Source organism: Coccomyxa subellipsoidea (assembly GCF_000258705.1).
Source record: "Coccomyxa subellipsoidea C-169, whole genome shotgun sequence".
Lineage (NCBI taxonomy): Eukaryota > Viridiplantae > Chlorophyta > Trebouxiophyceae > Coccomyxaceae > Coccomyxa > Coccomyxa subellipsoidea.
The window spans coordinates 1,238,654-1,262,295 of record NW_005178032.1 but is presented as its reverse complement, the minus strand read 5'-3'; the positions used below and the strand labels follow the sequence as shown (position 1 = coordinate 1,262,295).

Sequence of the window (23,642 nt, the reverse complement as noted above, 5' to 3'; positions counted from 1 at the left end):
TGGAACAAATGAAAGAAGAAACCACGAAAGACGCATGCAAATCAAGGGTGGAGAGAGGGTGCATGAGGTAGTGACCTTCATGCTGTCCAATGCCATGCATGTGTAAAATGTCCTCGTCGAAGAAGAAGTAAAATGCTCCAGTACCACCTAAGCATCAGGCTGCTTGTGTGAGTAGGACGCCCGAGTCCAGTATGCCTTTCTGTTGCCAAGACTTCTATTTAGATCTAGACAGCGCTGTCAACAGACGAGCTAGCGGCTGGCTACAGCACCGCGCAGGTGAGCTTATAAGGGCTGAGTCGGGAGCTATGCTCTTCTCTGAACAATGCAGTGCCTGCCGATACCACAGCAGATTCTTGCCTCATGACCATCACGCTTAATAATGCAGCTAGCTGCTTGCGCAAGAACTCATGATCACATTCATAAGCTTGGACTCTTCAGTGTGCACATGTGTTATTTATTATCTGCACAATTATTATCAAGCTCCTCAAATGTTTGCAGCTGCATGATCTAGCCGGTGGAAGAACAGTTCGGTTACAAACAGAAATCTGCAGATTCTCAGCTGGTGCTTGCAAGCAACTCCTGTCACACGGTCTAGATAGTCCTGCTGCATCACATCATAAAAAGTAACTAGTGCTGCGGCCATGGCCAACACTACTGCATGGTAAAATGGGGTAAATGGGTAACCCAGCTCTTAATAAGTGCCAAGCAGAATGTGTCATCATCCCGAGTATTTATTGATTGGGCTCAGTAAAGCAGTGATGCTATAAAGTGCCTGCTCCAAACTTCACAGCTCGGCATACAAATACGTCCCACTGGAGTTTGGACTGCTGAGCTAGCTGCTTCACAACACTTGGCAACCCATAACATGCACCTAACAATCTGATCAGTCACTAGCGCCTCCTTGCAACTTAAGGTGTGGGAAGCGCCGCACCAAGCACGCCTCCAATCCGAGAGTTGCTATTTTGCAATAACGCATTACTAGCTATCCTAAATTATTTTATGAGCCAGCAAATCTCCATGCTCTTACCAAAGCTGTCTGCATAAGTATGCTGCAGGCTTTGCATCGGGTAAGCTTGCAGCAGTGCATGCTGGTCACCCATCAGTCCAATGCCCTCTCAGACCCACGCAACCCTGGAAAGAGCGAGTGTTGACCTCCAGAAGGCAGCCCAGTATGAACACGACAGCTGAAAAGCACAGCCTCCAGCCAGTGCTGCCTCGAGCAAGTCCCTGCAGCTCAAACATGCCTGCCCCCTGTAGGCAGCAGCGCAGCCGACCTGCATGGACTCCCCGCCAAACGGACTCCCAGCTAAACGGTGGCTCTAGCCAAAGTGATCTCAGTCGAGCGCTGCCTTAGTCGTCCGCTTCAGTCATCCTCCTGCTTAGTCATCGTCGTCATGGGCTCCGCCGGGCTTGTTGCCCTCGTAGCCGCCGGCCACACGGCCGGCCACGATATCTTCAAGCGCGGTCGCGAGCGCGGAGTCGTCCGGCAGGCAGCGGATGCGCGCGCCAAAGACCTTGGGCGAGACGCGGATGGAGATCTTGTCCAGCGCATAGCTGTCGTGCTTGGCCGCCCGCCCCTCCGCCTTCTGCTCGTCCGCCGCCGCACCGATGATGTACACCTGCAAGTGACATGATCAGTTTGATCACTGGCACTTCCCCATCTCTTCTTTGCTGGACAGGAGGATTGCTTTGCACACGACTGAAGCCGTATGAACAGCTAATATGCAAGTGACTACCGAGAGCATGAATGGGAGAAGTGCTGTTTAAGGGCGGACAAGGACTTGCCCCGTCCGCTCCCCCGCTTAGCCACTTGCATATGAAAGCATGGAGGCGTACATTGGCGATTGTGCATGCAGGTCTGGGGGCTCACCGGGCTGACTCCTGACACGAGCTCGATGAGGTCGGAGGTGTACGCTGTGACCTTTGTGACCTCGCCCGTCTTCTCCAGCGAGGGCGCCACCGCCACCAGCTAGACACACCACACATGTCATATTGTCAGCACCACTCCAGGCACAATCTATGCGTCTATCTATTCATCGCGACCTTACAGAGCAACTGTTCCCTGACCACTGGCGGCATGTCTGCTGACATATGTCTATTTCTCCAGGTGCGAGAGGGTCTTCGCAGCAGAGGAGGACAGTGCATGTGCGCACCACGATGTTTTCCATGTCAGCACCAAACTTGGTGGCTAGGTAGCGCAGCGCAAGTGCTCGGCTGGCGCGCATCGGCGTGATATGCACCGTCGCCACCACCTGCTCATCCTCCACCACCATCTGCAGTGCACGACAAGCACACCTCCAGTCAGCCTCTGCAATCCCAAACTTGCAGCGGGAAATTGAACGGCACCAAGAGGAATGCAGGCAGACAGACATTTCAGATGTGCACCTGCAGAGTGATGTGGGCGTGGTAGCCGTTCTGCCGCATCCGTCTCCGCATCTTGTCCACGACCACTGTCGCCACCGCGTCCTTGCCGGTCGCGCGTGGGCCCATGTCTGCGCGCACCCAAGCACCATGACATTACCATCTGATTCCCCTCCCAAGCATCAGCTTCTCTTAATTGTAAAATGATTCAATATCGACCTCGACATTAACATGCAAGCTACAGCAATCTGCAGGTTGTGGCATTGCTGTCTGCTCTACCAGAGCTGCTTAAATGGCGCCCGAGCCCTGCAGCGTTCAGACAAAAGTATTGGCAAGGAGGGCAGCGCACCCAGGATGGACTTGGCGTCCGCGTCCAGAGGGAGCATGATGTGGTGCGGGTGCACGTGGTGCTCCTCCCGCGCGTCGGTCATGAGCGCCAGCGCCTTCTGGAGCGTCGGCGCGCTTGCCAGTGTCTCCTTCTTGTCGTTGCTCACTAGCTTTGTCACCGCGCGCGCCAGAGGATCCCGGTCCCACCTGCGCGCGAATGTGGCCCCGTCAAGCATCTGTGGCTTGCTGCAACATGACTCAACCAGAAAGCATATTGGCGCAGCCCCACCACTTCATGCCACCTGCTCTTTCTTTGGAGTGCAGTGTGGCGTGAATATCTGATGAATTGTGAAGTGGCAATCGGTGCATCAACAAAGCATCAGGCTCTCATACAACTAAGGAGACGAAGGCTCCTTGCCTGAAGGTGATGTGGGCGTCCCAGTGCTCGTCGGGGGACCAGGTGGGGTCCTTGCCATTGCGCGACTGCAGCAGGTGCCAGATGTCCGCGCCGCCGTTGCACACCATCCAGTCCAGCTCCTGCAGCGGCACGCCAGCTCCCTGCACGCGAGCGCCAGCTGTGAGTCCCCAGTGCCAAATTAAAAAGGCCTGGTGTTCATGCTCATCCTCACGGTCACTGCTGCTGGCCATGACATGTATGCACAATCATGAATGGATGCATGATTTTTTACTGCTTCTGTGCAGCTGCAGCCTCTTTCTTTTGAGACGAAAGATGTCTGATGTAGTGAGCAACTAGCACCTGAAGCGCCTTGCGAGTGCTAGAGAAGCCGAGCATGCTGACGACGCCGATGCCGAGGTCGGAGGCGCCGGCATCGTTGCGCATCTTGATGAGCTTGTTGAGCAGCGGCGCCACGGCCGACACGCGGAACTCGCCGTCCAGGGCCACCGCCGTGAAGCGCTTGCGCGTGTCGCCCACAGGTTGCCCTGCACGCATGCGCCCTTTACTCATCATCTTTTAGAGCTGACATGATCACCGATCTACCCCTTTCAAAGTTTTCATCATTATTTTTCCCATGCGGGGCGCGTGGTTGAGTGCGATGCCCACATTTGTTTCTCAGGCCGGAGGGGCCCTCGTTCTCACCATCTGGCACGGGTTCATGCAGGAATTGCTGCCAGAAAGGACAACGACAGCCACCATCACCACCACCACATTGTCCCTTCCCGCCAAAACTCACAGCCTTCTTGTCGAGCGAGAATGCCTACAGCTGCACAGATGCATGCAGAAGAGAGATCCGCACCATGGGAGTGGTCCTCGGAGGAGTGGCCGGTGAGGCCGGCGTCGTCGGAGGCGTGCACGACCTGCACGAAGAAGGATCTGTTTCACAGCCGTTCCCCTTCATACCCTGGATCTCCAGATCAGTCATTTAATTTAGACCACGCATGAGTGTGAACTGGAGGACGCCGTGGTGAGAGGTGAGCTACAACAGAACAGCATGAGAAGGTCCAATGATTTGAATACGATGAAGTGTAAAGTGGGAGACAACGCAGTGTTGAGGTGAGCTGCAACATGCAGCATGAGGAGGGCCACAACAGCCCACAGCTATAGAGATGGTGGGTGACCTGGGAGTTGGAGGGAACGCGGCGGACGCCCTTGGGGCTGCGGCCGGCTGGCATGCTGGCCAGGCGGCTCATATCCTCTGCGCCTGTGGGGCTGCCCACCAGCTCGTCCAGCTTCAGCGTGCTCGCGTCCCAGTTCCCGCTCAGCCGGCTCTGGAACCTCTGCAGCGCGCGCACACAGGGGAACTTCAGCCAAACGGTCACAACTCCCCGAGAGGCTCAGCGCCCACTCCATAAGATGGTGGCATACTGAATTAACATCCCACAATAATAATTCAAACACACATGCCAGCGAGGCACCAAATCCACTGCTACCTTAAAAAGGATTAGCAGTGGCAGGCGCATGATAAAGCTGAGCTCCTCCAAGTTGCATGAGCTGTTCTTGTGGACTTGCATGCATAGGAGCATCGGCAGTGGGCATCCATACCCAGCAACTCTTAAGGGACTTCCAACACGCCTTACACTGGTTGAGAATTTGCGTGTTGACTCGGTGCCATGCTGGATGTAGTGGATCAGCAAATGAATGTGCACCTTTTGGGTCTTGGTGAAGCGCTTCTCCAGTTCCAGGGCCTCCAGGTACTTCTTGCAGTGGCTGAACCAGGAGTACGCCATAATGTTGGCCACACCTGCACCCACCATTTCCCTAATCACATTACTCCAGCAAACAGCACTTTCACATGCAGCACCGAAAAAGGTCTGCACACCAGACAGCAGAATAGACTAATTCTTTGCTGCCAGTGCGTTCTGTGTGACAGGTTCAAGAGTTCACAAGCACACAGTGTGTCGTGCATGTCGGCACGGTCTGAGAGCTGCAAGAAGAAACAAGACACACAGCGTGCTTGTCAATGCTTCCAAGGCAAAGAGCATGCTCCAAAGCAGGATGAGCAGTTAGCGTGGCGAGCGGGGGCGGCGCACCGTTGTGGGACATCTCGTCCCACACCTCGGGGTTGGTGAGGATCTTGAGCAGGGCGTCCGCAATCTGCTTGGAGTTGGTGGGGTCCACTAGTAGCCCGTGGTGCAGCGTTGCCATGATGTCCACTGGACCGCCATTCTTCGTTGCCACCGTCGGCACCCCGTGCGCCGCAGCCTGCACCCACCACGTCAACACCCTTTTATGACATGTTGAGCAACTCAACGACAGGCTGTCCTTGGTGCTCAGGGCTTTTGTGGCCAAGGTAAGTGCAAGTTCAGGGAGCTTGCTGCGGCTGCCATCAGGCCGTGTGGTCTCGGGCTAGCACGGCACAGCTGATGATGCTTTTGGCTGCAACAACAACTGCCTGAACAGTGCAGGCTTCTAGAGTCTGCATGGGTACCATCTGGCATGCGTGGGTCTGATTGTCAACACTGAAGCACACATGCGTGAGGTGTGAGAGCAGCTGAATGTGAGAGTAGAGTATGTGTGCCTCGATGACGGTGAGGCCGAAGGGCTCCTGGAGGGCGACGTTGGTGAAGATGCCGCGGGTGGCGTAGGGGAGCAGGTAGATGTCGGAGATGTCCTTCTGCTCGTGCTTCTTGGGGTAGGCCACGCTGCCGTACAGGTCGTGCGAGTCGATCAGCTTCATCACCTGCGTCAGAATCTTCTGGCTGCCCGGCGCCATGCCGTCAATGTTCTCGCGGTTGCCCTGCGCATGCATCAGATCACCCCTCAGATGCGCATTCTCCAGATGTCCAGCAGATGGCCTTGGGAGTTCCTCAAGGTCAGTCTGGTCCCATGAGTGCCATGGGTGGGCAACAAGACAAGTTAACAGCAAAGCTTTGAGCTGCGCAGCAACATGATCTGCATCCGGGCGCCCATCATGCATGCAGGTGGTGACATGCTGCATGAGCAAGAAGAGCTGCTAGGCCATGACATGGATGCAAGGTTGTGAGGGGCCCAAGGAACGCACCATGATGAGCACGAGATTGGCCAGCTCGCGCAGGGTAGGGTTCTCGCCAAAGGCCTTGACGAGCGTGGTGATGTTCTTCTTGGCGTCCGGCCGCGACATGGCCAGGATGGCCGGCTTGCGCGGATTCCGCAGGAACCGGAAGATCTCCTGCACACCAGCACAAAAACGATTATGCCAAGACCCCCAAATACACTGACTTGCAACAAGTCGATATAATACCAAATCCAGAAAGCATGGACATGGACATTTACATCCTTCTTTCTGTCATCTGCACAGCTGCACGAGCATGGTATTTTTCTTGCCTAGCATGGTCAAGACCCCACCTGCCAGATGTGGGGCTCCTCATTGATGAAGGGGAACAGGCCCTGCGCAGTGGACGCCCTGGTGACAGACTTCTCCTTGCCATCCTCGTCCACGCTCGCCAGATCTGCGCAAGCATCTGGCCCAGTGAGCCCTGCATGTTTTCAAGAACGTTCTGTGCAGCCCGCACGGTGGAGCAGCCAGGCAGGAGAGCTTGACACTCTGTGAGCCCAGCAATTGGACCAAGCAGAAACAAATTTCTGTTGGCTGGGACAGGACGATCGGCCTGCAGCAGAGGTCTGCATGGTGCAGAATCTGCTGGCAGGAGCGTGCAGAAGGTGGTGGGCCGGTAGGGCCCGCAGGCATCATCAACTGCTGTAACTCACCAGAAGATTGGTGGTGTAAAGAGGTGGAATGCGAGGGGCCTGGGGAGGAGGGACTCGAGGAGGGGGTGCTGGCACCGAATTTTGCACACGCGCGCTCGAATGCTGAGCCTGCACTGCCATGCTGCTTTCACCACGACAAGAGCACCCCCCAGCTTCTGGGAGGGCACCCTCACTTCACTGAATCAGGGCATGGCTGCTGCTACTCTCATTTCACCTGGACTGCGATGCCATCCACCACGAAGGCAGACTGCTGTGTCTGTCGCTATGCATGCACCTCCAGGGATGTGCTTCACAAGGTAGATGGTTTGCATCCCTGTGTTCCATGTTGTGGAACACATCTGACGCTCATCTGAATCTCAAGGTCCTGAGATGTGGGAGAATGAAATCGGTACCTGAGGGGCTGCTGTCCAGGGGCTTGTCTGGGCTGGTGGGGTCGCTGGCGGCCAGGGGGGAGGTGGGGTTGGAGGAGGCGTTGGACTGCTGAGAGAAGAAGGCGTGCTTGGGCGGGGGGCCCTTGGCCAGGGAGGGGTCCTTGGGCAGGTCCACCTTGAGGGAGGAGAAGTCCAGGCCCGGGGGGATCACATTGATCAGCGGCATCGTCCGCCCAACCCTGCGCCTCGTGCGCAGCACCCGCTCCAGCTTCACATCGTACCTGCAGCAACAACACACAGACGTTCCCAAGTTGTCCACAAATACCACTCACAGACCACAGAAAGGTGCCAATCTCACTGGCTTTCACCTTGCTCATTATGACACATTATGATGTCATTACCACATTAGTCACATGCTTTGGAGCAGCAAAACAGTGATTCTTAATGGTAATTGTGGAGAGATGGTGAAGGGGTCACCCATCGTAGAGGCCCCACTGCTCGTCAATTTCCTGCTGCGTGGAGGTGAGCACCATGGTGGCTGTCTCCAGGGCGCGCTCCTCCGCCTCAATGCGCCGGCTGATGGCGTAGTTCTCCTCAATCTCCTTCTTGCTCATGGTGCCTGCAGGTCCAGCATGTGGGTTATTAAACTCTTTGTAGGAAAGGGTATGTGCTGTCACCCAGACACTTGATAGCAGCCATTGCTGCACCAAACTATTTAGAGTTGTCATCCAAAGTAGTGAGTCTGCACGCCTGGTCCCTGGAATCATCTACATAGTGGCTTGCTCATGACCTCTCATTGGATCAGACAGCATCAGTGCAGGAAACAGCATGCGACGCTTGTTTCTTTGGAGACATGATCTGTGGGTGCCTCAGGAAGCCTTTGGCACTGGAAGGCCGTACCAAGTAAGTGCTCCAGCTTGTTGCGGCCCAGGGAGTGGCCGGTCATGACCATGTCGACGCCCAGGGTGGATGACATCAGCGCGGCCACCTCGCCCGCATCAGCGTAGTGGCCATGCACCGCGTACAGCTCACAGGGGGTGCCCGCCTCGCCCAGTGCCACCAGCGTGTGCTTGGTGTGCGCCACTCCCCTGTCCGCAAATTCCCGGATGTGCGGCCAGAGCTTCTCTTTCCTGCACGATGACAAGCCCAGCCGCTCAGTGCACTTTCCCAAATGACACTACATCCTCATTCGCATTTAGCAAGCTTTGAAGACCTATACTTCTGTCCTTCTCCACTGCATGCCCGCCAGGACCTGCCTAACGTGCAGCAGCAGCTTCCACTGCTGCACGGCCGCTATCAGCTACAAATGATACCCCTGGACGCTAAAACCCAGATGGGCCTGAAAGCTATCACATGGCCAAAGAAAGGATGCGAAAGCAAGGCCTGGCTTGGTTCATGAGGCAATTCTCAACTTCAAGTGTCAGTAGGCACGAGTCAAACTGAAGACAAGTGGCGGGTGGAAGCACCTGAGGTAGGTCTTGGGGGGCCCGCAGGGGAGGCGCACGATGTACGCGCCACCCATGCCGTGGTCGTCGGGGGCCTTCCACAGCACCTCCTCGGGCTCGCCGTAGGTTGGATCCACGCTCGGGTCCTGGATCAGCCTTGTCAGCAAATCCACCCGGAACACCGCCGGATGCTGCGCCAGCGCGCGCGCCAGCTCCACCACATACTTCACCTGCAGATGCGCATCAGACCACCCGAATTATATATAGACCTTTGAGCACAGAGAAATTTGGTCCCCTTTTATGACCTTCATGCTCTCGCCCACTGCTGTGCTAAATGAAAGCTGAGCATGGCCCCAGCTGATGCGCACCTCATTGCATGAAGTCCTGCAAGAATGCCAAATGGTCCGCTTGCCAGAATGGCCTTCCGCATTGGACTTTGCAGGTTCAAAGTTTGACCAGTTGGGATGCAAAGTGCACCTGGCCGCCGGTGTCGGGGTCTGCGCCAAGCTCCATGCGCTCGCCACGGACAAGGCCGTGCAGCGAAATGAGCACGAGGTACAGGCCGTCCACGCGCCCCTCAAACAGGTCCTTGTCGGAGTCCGGCGGCGGCGGGCTGGTGACGTACTCCTGCGCCAGGAAGTCCACGGAGGGGTCCTTCTGCACTGGCTTTGTCAGGATCGACGGCGGCCGCTTCCCCTCGTCCACATACTTCTCCCCTTCCTTCACCTGCGCATGCACGTGTCCCTCAGCCTACTGCATCCCTATTGCAAATAGCACAAGGGACCAATGATCTCACTGGAATCAAGAATGAGACAAATATAACACACAGACTTTTGTGCGCCCACCCCAATATAATCCAAAAACTCACTGCAGGCCCCCCATCAATGCTGCATGGGTACGACGGGCACTGGATCAGCAATATCACCTTCTGCAGGGAAGGCTCCTTCTTGGGCAGCTTGAAGGAGACGCCCTTGGAGCCGGTGGAGTTGGCCGGCAGCAACTGCTCGTCGTCGGATGTCTCGTCATCTGCGTGGGGGCGGCTGACGTCATCCACGATGCCGGCGGCCGCGCGCTGCTGTGCGTCGGCCTTGGCCAGCGCGCGGTTGCGCTTCATGAACCACACCCGCCAGCTCAGGTACTCCAGCCGCGCGTCCTTCTCCCCATAATGCCTCGCCGACGTCGCCTGCATGTGTCTGGAGTATGTCGGGAAGTGTTTGCCCATCCTTTTTGCTGGAACTGGCTCTTGCCACAGTTCCATGCTACTCTTGGTGTTCAGCGCACTTCACACCCTTCTTCAAGGGGTTGGAGGCGCATGGCATCTTCTGAGATGATTCTCCGCTCAGGAGCCAACATGAAGCTCTCCACCACCAGAGTGACCAATCTGTCCGCTGGGCATGTCGATAAAGTATGCTTCCTAACAAACTTCAGTATTTTGGGCCGTATTCCTGCTCCCAAATTTATCGTTTCATATTTCTCCAGGCACAGATGTTGATGAAGTGAAGGTGGTCAGAAGCTACTGCCAAATCCAACTGCTGCTGAACCCCTCAGGAACACTCCGCTTTAAAACTGACAAGAAATGACTGCGCATGGAAGGGGCAGCTTGCCTTGCTCCAAGCATCCCGGATGCCCTCCTCTCCCAGTTGCATGATTTGGGACACATAGTACTTGGCATATATTTGCCGATCTGCGTCGATGTTATCTGATTTAGCATTCGCCGGGCTTTTGGAGTATTCCGTAGACAGCCCATAGCTCAGCTGCAAGCACACCAATCGGTAAGAGCAAGCTGACAACTTGATGTGTACCCCCATGCAGCAGGCCGTTCAGAGGCAGGCAGCTTCCATGCACCATCACGACTAATCACTAAAAGGAAACAACATGGTTGGAAAATATTCAACAAGCACAGGCAGTTCAGTCCTGTTCGTGACGTCCGGAGATATAAAGGCATATCTGCACAACGACCTAGATTGCCAGCCACAATTGGAGTCGTACCAGTGCTTCGAGGTAGGAATCGACCCAGCCGTTGTTCGCTGAGACGGCCATGTTCGCTGTATGCTACAGTCCCGAATGAAGTGTGTCGATGATTGCTCGCTCGCAAACACCGTATACGAGAGGTCACCTATGTCCCTGCTGCATGGCTTCTTGACACCACCGCAACAATGACCCCTTTCACGTCTGAGACTGGGCCACTCTTCCGATTCCGATCCTCCTCACGAGTTGTCAGCGCTCTGTCCAGTCGCAAGCTTCGAGAAAGAAAGCACCAAAGAAAGCGCGCTGCCAGGGTTCCAAGGGTTCCATGCTGGCACCCAGCAATCACCCTTGACCTCAAATTCTTGCCAGCAGGACAATCAGCAGGACACATCTCCGAAAGCAGCCTGCAGGGTTGAGAACGAAGCGATCGTGGTGCCTCAACGACGACTTTCGCGTTTTATGGCTTGCATGTGACCGTCGTGGGCCCCTCAGCGGTCCTCCTGAGCGCCTCTCGGAGCCATTGATGTGTCCGATAGAGGTCAAACGACGTGATAATATGGTCTTTGTAGCTGTGACTCTGCACCCACGTCTTCAGATGTTCATGGTAATTGACAAGTGACTGATTGACGGGCATATGGAAGGCTTTGCTGCGAATGATGGCGGTGATCTCGATCATCCTCTGCACTTTGCTCCTGTCAACCTCTTCTAGGGGACAGAGCATCACTTGCAGAGATGCTTCAAAACACGCTGTTGACTGGTGAGTCGCCCTCCACGGCAGTATCCTCTCGAAGACTTCATTTCTGCAACACAGCAGGACCCATGCCATGCACCTGCAGTCGTACTCATTCCACCATGTGCCGCTCAGGTGGCTGATCCTCAAGCTTCCGCATGGCGGCCAGTATGTATACGTCGACAGCTCCTATCCCGCAGGTCCCTTGGGAGGTATGCCAAGGCCCTCCTTGCTTTCTGCTGCCGTCCAGGATCCCTCCCTGCACTGCTAAACAGGATGCGTGCACACCGCAGGTCTTGAGTGGATGTTGCAAAGTAACTTAAAAGGCACTAGGGGCAACGCCCTTGCCGAGACTTTGCAGCCACTGTACTCTGGGGGACCAGGCTATGTCATGTACAATGACGAGTGGCCAAACGGCACCGTCTCTTTCCATCTTGCGCACGCCAAAGGTGAGCTGCTGTGAGCAGGTGCAGGGTGACTTTTGTGCCAGTGCCCTCATGATGCTGTTGCATGACAGGATCTCTGTGCAGGCGTGCTCGGCTTTGAGCAAGATGGCGGATTCTGGCTGGTCCACAGTGCACCCAAATTCCCCAACAATCCCAGCGATGGTGAATACACAGGTGCAGCACCCCCTTTGATGTGATCCTTCATTTTCTGTGGCAATGCCTGAGATTCAGGCTAATGCTATTAATGAGCAACATTTGGGCAATTGACGAAGCAGGACCTGCAAAGCAGGCATATGCTGCGAGGAGTTTTGGGGACAACTGTTGGAGGGCCAGAACTTCATGTGCATAAGCATGAGACCTGCTGCACTCAATGATGTGGCGAAACTGCTGCGCTTGCCAACCCTGTTCCTTTATGAGTGGGAGCTGCCGCTCTGGAGCACCCTCGCCTATCCGGCAATGGCAGATCTTGTCACTGGAGGTAAGGAAAATGCCACATATTCTTTATGATGTTTTGCTCCTGTCCATTATCCGGGCAAGTATTGTTGGTTCCTGGGATTTTCTTGGGGGCCTGTACAGGAGAGCTTGTCAAAGCCCCAAGAATTAGCAGCACAGTGTCAATGCAGGATATCCAGGAATAGTCGCACAGGCTAGCCAGCCTGTGATATCTTCAGGAGGGGAGCCTTTCATGGCGTTTGCCAAAGCAACAACGCCGCTGCATGGCTTCGGCATATATGAGGATGTCATTGAGCCACACTTTGGGGCAGGCATGGAGGTCCAGAGCTGGCTGAATGGGCGCAATGCAATTCCCTCACAGTGCCCGCCCACCACACAGTATGAATCTTTGAATGTGAGGCATGTGTACATCAGAGCAGCCAACCGTGGCTGGGACAATACGGTCGATCACTCAAAGTGGAGTGTGTCAATTCCAAATGCGGACCAGAATGCATCCTGGAATGGAGGGCAGGGAGCAGTGTGCTTTGGGGACATGAATCGAATGGAGGCGCAGCTGTTCCGTGGTGGCGGGGCAATGTGCTTCACAAACAATACGGCCGTCTGGCAGACCTTCAGGGCGCTCATTTTCGCAATTGAGGGCTGTCATGATGTGCCCAAAACTTGACGCGCAGCTGCTTGGAACCTGTGGGATCATCCGGAACGCATGTGAATGTACTGAATATACCAAAGGAGGATCATCCTGATGTGTTTAGGAACCTCATGTGCACTTTACAGCTGCAACAACAATATAAATACAGGCCCAAAGCATGTCAATCATGTAATTGCGCAATGATGGATATAAATTTTCAGATCATGGAGTCCCTGGAATTGCCTCATCATCATCCATGTCCTCCTCATCATCGTCATACATCTCAGCTGCAAGGTATCTGCGCTGTATGGGCCCACCATCTTGCCACTCGCTGTCCTGATAAGCACCAGCTGCATGCCCTTGGTGCCCAACTGGTTCTTCAATGTGTTGATGCGCTGCGCTGGGAGCAACCCTGCCACTCCAATGGGGATCTGGCCTGGCTCTGTCTCGTCCCTCAAGGCCAGATGGCAACGCTGCAATCCCAAAAGAATCCCAAGGTCAGCATCCAAGTGTTTTTCACTCAAGGATGTAAGTGACTGCATGCCAACAGCACCAAAGTGTCTGCGCTGAGAGACTTCATCAGAGATGCATGATAGGGATTTCCACCTTGGTCTTCGTTGCTGAAGAGTGAAGGATTGTGCGAGCCATCATCGATGAGCCCCGATGGGATGGTCTGGCGCCCGCGCTCATCCACAGGCATGCTGTGGTAGCCTGCATCTTCGTAGTGCACCTCTGGCCTTGAGCCGCCATCATCTATCAAGCCGATTCCTCCCCCGTGCAATGAGCACCCCTCAGGACGGCTGCTGGGCCCCATGTTGTCACCTGGCCAAGCATCAAGCTATCATCAATTGGCGAAATTCCTACATACTTCTGGCAAATGTTGCTGCAGAAAAGTTATGGGTGGAAAGGGAAAATGTCAAGAGGTGGAGCATTGCCTTCAGCAGCACCACTGTTCAGCCCTGAACCAAACAAGCTGCTCCTCTCCGATGCCGCATCGATCCGCCTGCCCAGAGGGGTGTGACGCGATCGTGTGAGGCCGTTCCCTGGCAGGCAGTGAAAAGCCACATCGTGGTGACTCTCATGACATGCAGCAGTAAGACACAATGAAGACATTGTTGGTATTCATTCTGTCAGGGTGAAAGTGAACATGCATTTCCAGAAAAGTCAGATTGTAAGCAGTCGAAGGGGTGGCCCACCATGTCCTCGAGCTGTTTCTGCTGTTCCATTGGATTGACCAGCATAATCATCAAGCTCTCTGCCGCTCCCATGAGCTGCTGCTGAGGGTGGCTGTGCGGGTGAGTCCAGAAACCTGCAATGTTGTAAAATAGCAGGTGATACCAAAATAGCAAGGAAATCTCTGCTCAAGCCCTGCAACAGGAGATTCTTTCGCATCACAAAAACAGCTTACTGTCTTCGATTCAATCGCACGAGAGCCAAGATGCAGCAGGCGTCCAAAAGAATCAGTCAAGATGTTTCCTGCTCACCGTGGGGGTTCAGTGCGGGTTTTGAAGCGGCTCGGCTGGTGTCCAGTGTTTGCTGCCGCCCCAGAGCGATTGACGCTCTGCAGTCTGCCATGGCCAGGGGAGCCAGCTGCCTGCCCATCTGCACACACCCATAGACAAGCCATCACTCATGTACAGCTGCCCAGCATGAGCATCATCATCACAACCCTCTTCCTCATATACAAAGTAAGCCAGTAACATGCCTGGCTATGCATCTAAGATGACGCCTGGACACCAATCTGCAACAAGCAATCTCAGTTGTCTGCTGGCAAAGGCTTCATACTGATTGACTTGCCAGAATCATGACTGGCTGTTGACATGAGCCTCCTGATTGCCACAAACAATCCCACAGTCCCTGAGCTGCTTAGCTGAATAGTCACCAGGCCGCCAGGGAGTGTCTCCGGGGATCTGGCCGCCACCGGGAGTGTCCACGCGCCTGCGCGCCTTGGCCGCCACTGTGGCAGGGCCCGAGTCGCCCAGCCGCGCTGTCTCCAGCAGCGTTGCCAGCACCAGCTCGGCCCGCACATACTCCTCCTGCACACAATTTCCTTGTAAATTCATCTCAGCTCCCTGACTTCCCAGCAGCTTCCCAAATTTCAACCTCCCAATACCCAACTGGTCTAATTAATAGGTTGTCATACTGTGCATGTCTCTGAGAACCAACCACACCAGTGCAGGGAATGCAGGGGTTTAGACACAGAGATGTGTCCAAACAAAGAAATGGGCGAGGATTGTTTACACATTGTGTGTGATCAAGTCAGAGGCCTACCAATGGGTTGTTGCTGTGGAACAAGGGCTGTACGAGCAGAGGGTTGCCGGGCTGATCAAAGCAAATGGTCACGTTTGCACCCAGGCCCTCGCACAGAACCAGCATGGCCTTGAAGTCCTTCAGGTTGAAGGTGACATCGCTGGCTTCAAGAGAATTATGCTGATAGTCCAGAAAGACCTCATGTGTGTCCACAGATAGCTGGGTGTGCAGCGCTCTGTCAGCATGCCCTGCAATCAACCGGCACATTCTTTGATACTTGGAAACACAACGTGAAATTCTCCCAAAACTACGGCCAAACATTGAAAGGAAAGCCGGACCTTTGGCAGGATCAACAAAGCTGTGCAGCTGCACTGCTTTCCCCTGCTTCCCTTGTGCCCCATCCTCCAAGTCCTCTGGCATTGCAATGATTGTGATCTCCTCCAAATTGTACTGGAAGCTTGAGAGCAACCTGCATGCACATTGACTCTTCTTCCTACTTGAAATAAACACGATTGTGCTGCATGCCTATTGATTTGCATTAGGCACTGCCTTGCAGGGTACGGGGCTCACTTGTTCAGCTCATTTGCAGCAGCGTTGACACAGGTGGGGAATGTGTCCTTGTCTACGCTGGTCTGGAGTATTTCAGAATCCATGCAGGGGATTTTGTACTGCTTCTCCAGACCTGCATGCATCGCCATGACATTCAGGACCCCTGAATCTCGCTTCAGAGTCCATGCTACACTCCTCAGGGGCAGACAAATTCCTGTACATGCGATGTCTCAGGGGTGACTTTTGTGTCTTGAGCTTACCATTCTCTGCTGATACCTCTGCAATGAGCTTGCTGCCGGCGCTGTCCAGCTCCAAGTGAATCTTCAAAATCCGCTGTGTTCTGAAGAGCGCCAGTGCTTGCTGTATGGAAGAGGCAATCGACGCTCAAATTGTGCATCACAACAGCAGGCACTGCTGCAGGCACTCTTCCGAGCAAGGTCTGCGCACTCACCTTTGCGAGACAAGGGCTGCTTAGCATGGTTTTGCCGGTCGATAAAATGCTGCAAGGTGAATAGCTGGTGGGCCGTAGACAGTTTTGGCCTAAAGCCAGCCTGTGTGGCTGCACGCAATCCAGCCCCCTCTGTGTACTTCAGAATACGAGAATTCAATATGCCAGCATACAAGCGCATGATGGGCTCAGTAACGGCAATGGGTCTATAATTGAGCATGTCAAGCTTGCTGCCTTTCTTGTGCACAGGGGTGATCAGGCTACCATTCACAGAGGGTGGCACTTGCCCAGCCACAAATGCAGAGTTCAGCACAGCCACCAAAGCATGCGCCAGGACATTTTCCGGAGGAGGCATGCCTGGCGCCCGCTCATCTTTTGCATACCGAAACAGCTCAGCTGGTAAACCTTGCACTCCGGTGGCACGACCATTGTGTAAACTTTTGAGCCCAGCAAGCACCTCCCCAAGAGAGATGGGTGCATTGAGAGCATCAACATGGGCAACAGGAGCACTGGGCTGGACAGGGAAAGACAAGTGGGGCAGCTCAGCAATGAGTGGCAACTGCAAGTTTGCAACCCGCTTGAGATAGCCAGCCCACAATTGCACTGGCTTGAGCTGCTCAGGTATATCAGACTGCTGAGACTTGAGCCGCTTCCAGAAGGCTCGGGGGTCACTGTGCAAATCATCAAGCAGGCGGCGCAGTTGCGCGAGCCGGTGAGCGCGCCGTTTGTGGCGGACGGTGTTGTGGTAGGCACGCTCCAGCGCGCGCACTTCGGCTGGATCGCCCCCGCACCGCGCGCGGGCGCGGACGTCCCGTTTAAGCTGGCGGCACTCCGAATCGAAGAAGGGCGCGTCGGCACGCGCCTTGCGCTGATGGCGCCCGGTGCGGGCCGGCATGCTGTTCGCGGCTGCGGCCTCCCGGATCCCCGCCTCCAGGGTCTGAAAGGCTGCATCAAGTTCCCCAGCCACAGCATGGCCTGTGCAGGCGTCAAGACTTGCACTGGCAACATTGCGCAAAACAGCAGCATACGCATTCCTAGCACTGGGCTGCCATTTCACTCGTGACAATGGCGCCCCAATACATGGTAAGGGAACACTGGCAGCCACATTCACTTGCAACGTCATCTCAATAGGATGATGATCAGAGTCTTTTCTACCAGTGTTCACAACAAGATGAGAAATCAAGGGGAGCGCATCAGCGGAAACGAGAACATGATCAGGTCTAGTTGCCTGAGTATGGGTTCTGGCCTTAAAGGTAGGCACTGCTTCAAGGTCTCCTAGCACTCTGCCAGAGCATATGAGCATGTCAGTTTCCTTGCAAAAATCTAACAGGCGCAGCCCATGAGCATTGACACCTTCATCAGTGCAGCCTCGAGTATTGCTGTCATCAGCGTCAGGCAAATTTGACACACGAGCATTGAAGTCTCCTGCCAGGATCACATTGCCCTGAGCACGAGCGGCAACAACTTCTGCACATAAGCCCGTAAATCGACTGGTCAGGTCCACAGTCTGCAATTGCCGGGAACCCGCTGGAGGCACATAGCTGGAGCCAATCAGCAGCGGTGTAGAGTCCCCCTCAAACTGCACTTTCACCCATAAGGCACTGTCAGTGTCTGACACCCAGTCTTGTGCGTGGTAATCACGGTGCTTCCGAACCGCAACAACAATGCCTTCACCCGCCTTGCCCTCTTCACTAGCAGCCGTGAAAGTCACAGAGTGGTGAGGCAAGATCGAGTCATCCCAGGTCAAGCAACGGGCCTCAGTCAGAAGTACAATATCGAACTGGTCAAGATAGGCTGCCGTGTCCCACAAGGATATTTTGCTAGCATGTAAGCCATTGACATTCCAGGACAATATACGCAGCGATAGGCGGCTGGAGACTTCCTAGCGGCGCACTGCTTCGGCGTAGGAGTCGGCGCGGCCGGGGGAGGAAGGCGCGGCCTGAGAGGGCCCGGCAGTGGCAGCACCCGGGGCGGCAGCGGCGCCCGGCGCGGCAGCCGGGGGAGGCCCAGGCACAGGCATGTGCTCACGCACGCGGTCGCCCTCCCGGACGAAGAGGCGCTCCTCGCGCCAGAAGGGCTGCTTGCCGGCTGTCTTCAGGGCGACATAGTGTGGGCGCATGCTGACGCGGATGCGCTGCTGCTGCGGGGTGAGGTCGGGATCCAGGAAAATCTGGCGCTGGCGCAGGGCTTTGCTGTGCTTGAGGGCAGCGTGCTTGGCTGCCACGCCGCTGAAGCTGATGAGCACGGGGCGCGGCTTGGTGCGCGTGGCGCTGGGGGCACCGAGGCGGCGAGCTTCGCTGACAACAGCAGGGGGGCCGCTGTTGCTGTCAAACAGCGCTGCCACGCGGGCTGAGACATTCTCTGTGTTGTCCTCTGCCAGACCATGGCAGATCAGGTTGGCACTCCTGGCTTGGCGGGCCTGAGACTCCACCACAGACTCCAGATGGTGCACTTTGTTCACCACTGCTTCATCGTTGGAGGCGGCTCTGGTCTGCGTGTCCTTGGCCAGCTCAGCGCGCAGGAGAGGCAGCAGCTCTGCCTTCAGCTCAGCCACCACCTCATCCTTCAGCTCGGTTTTCAGCTCTGCCTTGAGCTCTGCCTTCAGCTGAGGGAAGAGGGCCCCAAATTTCTCGTCCAGCTTACTGTCAAGCTTGCTTTCCAGGCCGTGGATCATAGACTCGACCTTTGCAAGAAGGAGATCGTGGAGGGGCGGCTCCATCTCCTCATCTGACTGCCCTGGGCTGCCCTGCGCTGGGCGCTTCGACTGACTTCTGGTTCCCTGACTCATCGCCCAAGCTCGCCCAAGATCGCCCAAGATCGCCCAAGGTAGTTGTGAGTCCAAGAAATGCATGGTAGGGTTTCATGAAGTGATCAGCTGACTGGACTAGGGCCCAGAGCCACGCTGGCAGAAGATGAACTTTTGGCTGCTTGTTTCTGTTTTTCTGCAAGTTTTGGAAGGACAGAAACTTGGATGCGATTGCAATACATGCCAATTTATTTATACACTCTAAAATATCATCTGGGATGTTGCGGTAGGGCAAATTGAGCTGACGAGAAAGTATTAATGACGTTTTGTAATGCTGCACTCTTACCCCATTTGCAGTGCAGCCATTTGCTGACGAGGGAAGGCAGCTCAATTTTACTTCTGAGGAGAGGAGGAAGATGTTGCCCTGTTCAAACCACAGATAGGTCCAGAAAAAGCCTTGTCTGTCAAGCAGGTCCGCCACTGCAAAACTTGCTGCCAAAGGTCCTTGTTGGAAGTCAATTACGTCTTGGGGAAGCTTGTTCATTGTGTGAAGCAAAGAATGTTAAAGTTTGCAGCAGTTGTAAGCCTTCAATGGATTTGGGCTGCTATAACGTTTGACTGGATGCTGCAGCGAAAAAACGGCAGAGGCAGTACATCAGCAGCGATGGGGTGCAGCATCTTGGCTCAGCACTATCGCATCTTCAAAACAGGTGCATGTCGTGCCTCTGCAATGTGTACAATGTTCTGCATGCATGTGTGTACTAAGCGATCTAAAGTGGTGATATTGCAAGCAACAGGCCCTTCCCAGGGCCTCCTCCAGATGAGGGTCCACCCTTACGGATCCTGCCCATCGGTGGACTTGGTGAGATCGGGATGAACTGCATGCTCGTCGGCGTTGGAGACAGATACATCCTCATTGATGCAGGACTCATGTTCCCTGAGTACGTTTCTATCGCAACATGCTCGCCTCAGTGCTCATATCCCTTGGCGTGTTCACAAGCAGATCTGAAACAAACGTGCTATACGTGCAGCTTCACGGACCTGGGCATGCAGAAGATCCTGCCTGACACGAGCTTCTTGCATCGATGGCGGGACAAGATTGAGGCAGTCATCATCACTCACGGTCATGAGGACCATATTGGCGCCATGCCCTGGGTGAGCAAACAAACGCTCATCTAGACCTCTTGCATAGTAGTTTGTTGTGTCCGGGATGAGCTACACAAGTTCTACCCAACAGAAAGTGGAGCTCACACATGAAGTGACATGCCTGTGTGTGTCTCTGCAGGTGGTGCCTGCTCTTGACCCAGACACGCCCATCTACTCGGGTGGCTTTGCCATGCAGCTCATAAAGCGGCGCATGCAGGAGTACAGCCTGTGGAACGAGTCCCGTTTCAAGACCTTTAAAATGAATGAGCGCTTCCAACTGGGGCCCTTTGAGTGAGCACCGCTCCCTCGGTCTCTGAGTAGTCTCTGTGACTCATCAAGCACTTGCCAACAGTGTCTGAGAAGTGCTTGCTTGTGCAGGTGTGAACCAATCAGGGTGACGCATTCTATTCCGGACTGCTGTGGCATGATTTTAAGGAGCGAGCATGGGAACATAGTGCACACAGGGGACTGGAAGATTGATGAGGATCCTATGGACGGGGATAAATTCGACCGCAACACATTTGAGGCAGTTAGTGAGTTTCACCTCCTCTTTTGGGTTTTCTCCACCCCGTTTTTAAGTATGCAAACCTACCTCATGCAATCTTCTGTGTCCTAGTTTCAGCAGAGGGATGTCTTCGCAGGCAAAGAGGGAGTGGCTCTGTTCATGAGCGATTCCACAAATGTGCTGTCGCCTGGCCGCACGCTAAGCGAGACCACAGTGCGAGATGCCCTTATCACGCGCGTTATGGGGCATCAAGGCAAGGGGCGGATCATCACCACACAGTTCGCTTCAAATTTGCACAGGTGAGGCAGGGCCACCATGTAATAAATATCATGACCGTCATTATGCTTCCTTCTGCTGTACCTGGTGGACAAAGTTGCATGACTTGCTTGGAGCCAAAAGAGTGCCTCCTGAATGCTCTTGTCTTCCTGGATATTCAGGCTAGCAAGCGTGAAGGCAGCAGCAGATGCAGCAGGCAGGAAGATCTGCTTCATTGGCATGAGTCTGACCACATACCTGGAGGCAGCGCAGAGGGAGGGCAGGGCGCCCATTGACCCCAAGGACTTGGTCAGCCAGGAGGATATGGATGGCATGGATCCCAATGAGCTGCTTGTTGTCACCACAGGCTCCCAGGTAGCGCTCCCTCCATGCCCAGACTGAGCTCCTGAGACAGACTCTTGTATGCATTGCTTTTGCCTCTGCCGCATTCTTTCTGAACATCAGGCAGCCACCGCACTATCTCTGCAACAAGTAGCTGAAATGAGGCCACCATGCCCCTGCTGCGCAGCAGAGAGGATCTGCGCCTGTGAAAATCCGTCATGTGAAAGCAATCTGGAATTATAGCATGCTTTGCTGTGGCGTGAGAGTTGTTGTGCTGCAGGCTGAGCCACGAGCGGCGCTGTCCCTGGCTTCGCGAGGGGCCTCACCCCTCCTGCGACTGGACCCCTCCGACCTCATTCTTTACTCAGCAAAGGTAAGCGCATTTTGTGCCTTTCTGGCCTCGCCATGCAAGCTGAAACAAAGCTCATCTAATTTAGCTGTGGTTAGTTCTGCCCTGCTGCAGGTCATCCCCTTGAAGAAAGGCTCTCTGTTCTTTGGCTGTGGTGATGACCTCGCATGTTGCAGGTCATCCCTGGGAATGACACGCGCGTGATTGAGATGATGAACAACATCAGCCGCCTTGGGCCCGAGATTGCCATGTCTCGCAACGAGAACCTGCACACATCAGGCCACGCCTACAGGTGCATATCCCACCATCCACACCCTTTCAATAGCATCCCCCACACATCATGCCATGTGCTTGTGAAACCTCATCCTGAGCACTGTGCCCCCCCCCCCCCCCCCCTTGGTGGGGTCCCTTTTGAATCCGGCAAGCCCAAGGACGGCTAGGACGTTTACCTGCACAGCAGTCTGACCTGGCCTCTTTTGGCAGGGAATCGCATGTGATACTGCTGCAGCTGTAAGGATTATCATAAGCCCCTAAAGCTCAATGCTTGTGCATGAGATGACGCTGGGTGTGCAAATGTGTTCCAGGGAGGAGCTGGAGGAGGTGATGAAGCTGGTGAAGCCGCAGCATTTCCTGCCGGTGCACGGGGAGTATGCATTCCTGTGCGCGCACGCCCAGCTGGCGCGGGACATCGGCATCAGGGACACCAGCGTGATCCGTAACGGGCAGTACCTGGGAGTCTCCCCCCGCCGCAACGGCAAGACCATCTCCACCGGCAGCATGCAGCTGCTTGGCGAGGCCAAGCTGCAGATGTTCTACAACGATGGCGGCAGGGTGCGCGCTTTGCTGCTCTATTCTCTGGCGCTGTTGCCGCGCTCGCTGATGCAAAGAGTCTGGGGTGTCCAGCCCTGTTCATTCCACAATATCGTAGCAGACATCCATCAAATCACCTTGCAAGTTGGAAAGCAGCATCAAGTGTCAAGTATGGTCAGGCAAAGGTGAAGGCTTTGCAGATGGAGACTGATCAGTGAAGAATAAAGAAGTGTGTTCTACTCCCCCTGCAGATCTTTGGCTGCTGATATTTGTTGGCTGTGTCTGGGAGCAGGGCACGGGAACCTCGGAGGAGATGGCACTGGAGGAGCGCACAACAATCTCGACAGAGGGCTGCGTGATCGCGGACGTGGCCGTCATGCGCCCGCCGCAATCGGCAGCGCAAGCGGCTGCGCAGGGGCAGGCGTCCACGTCGGGGCGCATTGCGCCACGCAAGGGTGCTGCTGACGGCGCCGAGGCCGGGGACGTGCCGCAGCGGCTGCACGCGCGCGTGCGCGTAAAGACGCTCGCTATGTGGACCGATCAGGGCCGCCTTGGCCAGGAACTGTGCCGGGTGAGTCCTCATATCAGATGACATCTCTTGTAGCCATTCTCTTGCAGAAGCTCAGCTGCTGTTGAATCTCCCTTGCCCAAGCAAACCTCTGGTGATGTTCCTGGATGTACTGCCCGATGCAAACATTTCTCTTGGGCATGTCCTGGGCGTGTGGAGGGCATTAGGAAGGGCTATCACCGCATGTTTGAAAGCTCTTGCAGCTGAGCCTGCATCATGTGTGAAATGCGGCAGGCGGCGGAGGCGGCAGTGATGCGGCTGGGGCCGGACGCATCGCTGCTAGCAGTGGAGCGAGTGGTGGAGGAGGGCCTCATCCGGGAGTGCCGCGCGTACAACCAGCGCAAGCCGCTCATCACCGTCATCGCCCACGACATGAACAACCGCGCCGCGCCGGCTGCCTACGCCGAGGCCGTCCACCGCGCCAACGCGCGCATGGCCCAGTCCGAAGCCGCGGCCCGAGGCCGCGGTGGCGGCCGGCGGGGCGGCGGCAGCTCTCGGGGCAGAGGCGGCTCCGCCACGGTGCTGCCCTGGGCTCATTTGCGGCTGTATCTCCTGCATGCTTGCTCGCATTCTGCAGACGCGTGTGTAATGATGAGGTGCATAGGGCGCGGGAGATGAAGTACTGTTGCAGGTGTATAGCGCAAGAGGAGGGCTGAAGCGGTGCTGTGTGAGTGTGGCAGGCTGGCGGACCGGGGCTGGCAACGCCGCTGCCGAAGGAGCTGGCGCAGAGGAGGAGGCAGGCCAACCCGCGGGAGAAGCCGGGCGAGACAGGAGAAGCGACCGAGTACCCGTGATGCA

At 55.4% G+C, this 23,642-nt stretch overlaps 4 protein-coding genes across 4 annotated transcripts; 2 read left to right on the top strand and 2 right to left on the bottom strand.

Moving 5' to 3' along the window:
• Positions 1-515: 515 nt before the first annotated feature.
• On the bottom strand, positions 516-18,842 carry COCSUDRAFT_48006 (UDP-Glycosyltransferase/glycogen phosphorylase). The gene is made up of 31 exons (XM_005646455.1): positions 18,018-18,842; positions 16,893-17,060; positions 15,936-16,035; positions 15,697-15,808; positions 15,465-15,595; positions 15,220-15,374; positions 14,759-14,912; positions 14,361-14,478; positions 14,112-14,185; positions 13,483-13,698; positions 13,194-13,349; positions 9,577-9,834; positions 9,129-9,377; positions 8,673-8,881; positions 8,107-8,336; positions 7,684-7,825; positions 7,228-7,487; positions 6,473-6,576; positions 6,150-6,296; positions 5,619-5,885; positions 5,179-5,350; positions 4,795-4,889; positions 4,267-4,425; positions 3,945-4,005; positions 3,446-3,630; positions 3,107-3,246; positions 2,711-2,895; positions 2,386-2,492; positions 2,154-2,273; positions 1,871-1,969; positions 516-1,619 (listed from the first exon to the last, which is right to left on the bottom strand). The coding sequence occupies exons 10-31, from the start codon at positions 13,627-13,629 to the stop codon at positions 1,380-1,382; spliced, it is 3,732 nt and encodes a 1,243-aa protein (XP_005646512.1). The 5' UTR covers positions 13,630-13,698; positions 14,112-14,185; positions 14,361-14,478; positions 14,759-14,912; positions 15,220-15,374; positions 15,465-15,595; positions 15,697-15,808; positions 15,936-16,035; positions 16,893-17,060; positions 18,018-18,842; the 3' UTR covers positions 516-1,379.
• Positions 11,444-12,912, top strand: COCSUDRAFT_83487 (hypothetical protein; the record flags this gene model as incomplete). Its single annotated transcript, XM_005646583.1, has 5 exons — positions 11,444-11,561; positions 11,733-11,798; positions 11,880-11,969; positions 12,085-12,273; positions 12,467-12,912. The coding sequence occupies 5 exons, from the start codon at positions 11,444-11,446 to the stop codon at positions 12,910-12,912; spliced, it is 909 nt and encodes a 302-aa protein (XP_005646640.1).
• On the bottom strand, positions 14,760-15,779 carry COCSUDRAFT_83486 (hypothetical protein; the record flags this gene model as incomplete). The annotated part of the gene is made up of 4 exons (XM_005646582.1): positions 14,760-14,912; positions 15,220-15,374; positions 15,465-15,595; positions 15,697-15,779. Coding segments are annotated over 4 exons (522 nt in total), but the record flags the coding sequence as incomplete, so codon positions are not given.
• Positions 18,843-19,742: 900 nt separating the features above from the next.
• COCSUDRAFT_42977 (Metallo-hydrolase/oxidoreductase) lies at positions 19,743-23,638 on the top strand (the record flags this gene model as incomplete). Its single annotated transcript, XM_005646454.1, has 12 exons — positions 19,743-19,810; positions 19,901-20,024; positions 20,155-20,306; positions 20,394-20,548; positions 20,657-20,819; positions 20,958-21,150; positions 21,398-21,490; positions 21,643-21,758; positions 22,051-22,297; positions 22,569-22,847; positions 23,079-23,363; positions 23,525-23,638. 12 exons carry the CDS (start codon positions 19,743-19,745, stop codon positions 23,636-23,638), a joined length of 1,989 nt encoding a protein of 662 aa, XP_005646511.1.
• Between the last annotated feature and the right edge of the window lie 4 nt (positions 23,639-23,642).

Excerpts from the sequence above, each read along its gene's own strand:
- COCSUDRAFT_48006 (XM_005646455.1), bottom strand. The coding sequence starts at position 13,629 with ATGATGGCGGCTCAAGGCCAGAGGTGCACTACGAAGATGCAGGCTACC. Across the intron at positions 9,378-9,576 it reads AGGAGCCTTCCCTGCAGAAG|GTGAAGGAAGGGGAGAAGTA; the intron begins GTGATATTGCTG and ends GTGCATGCGCAG. Across the intron at positions 6,297-6,472 it reads AGGAGCCCCACATCTGGCAG|GAGATCTTCCGGTTCCTGCG; the intron begins GTGGGGTCTTGA and ends GCTGGTGTGCAG.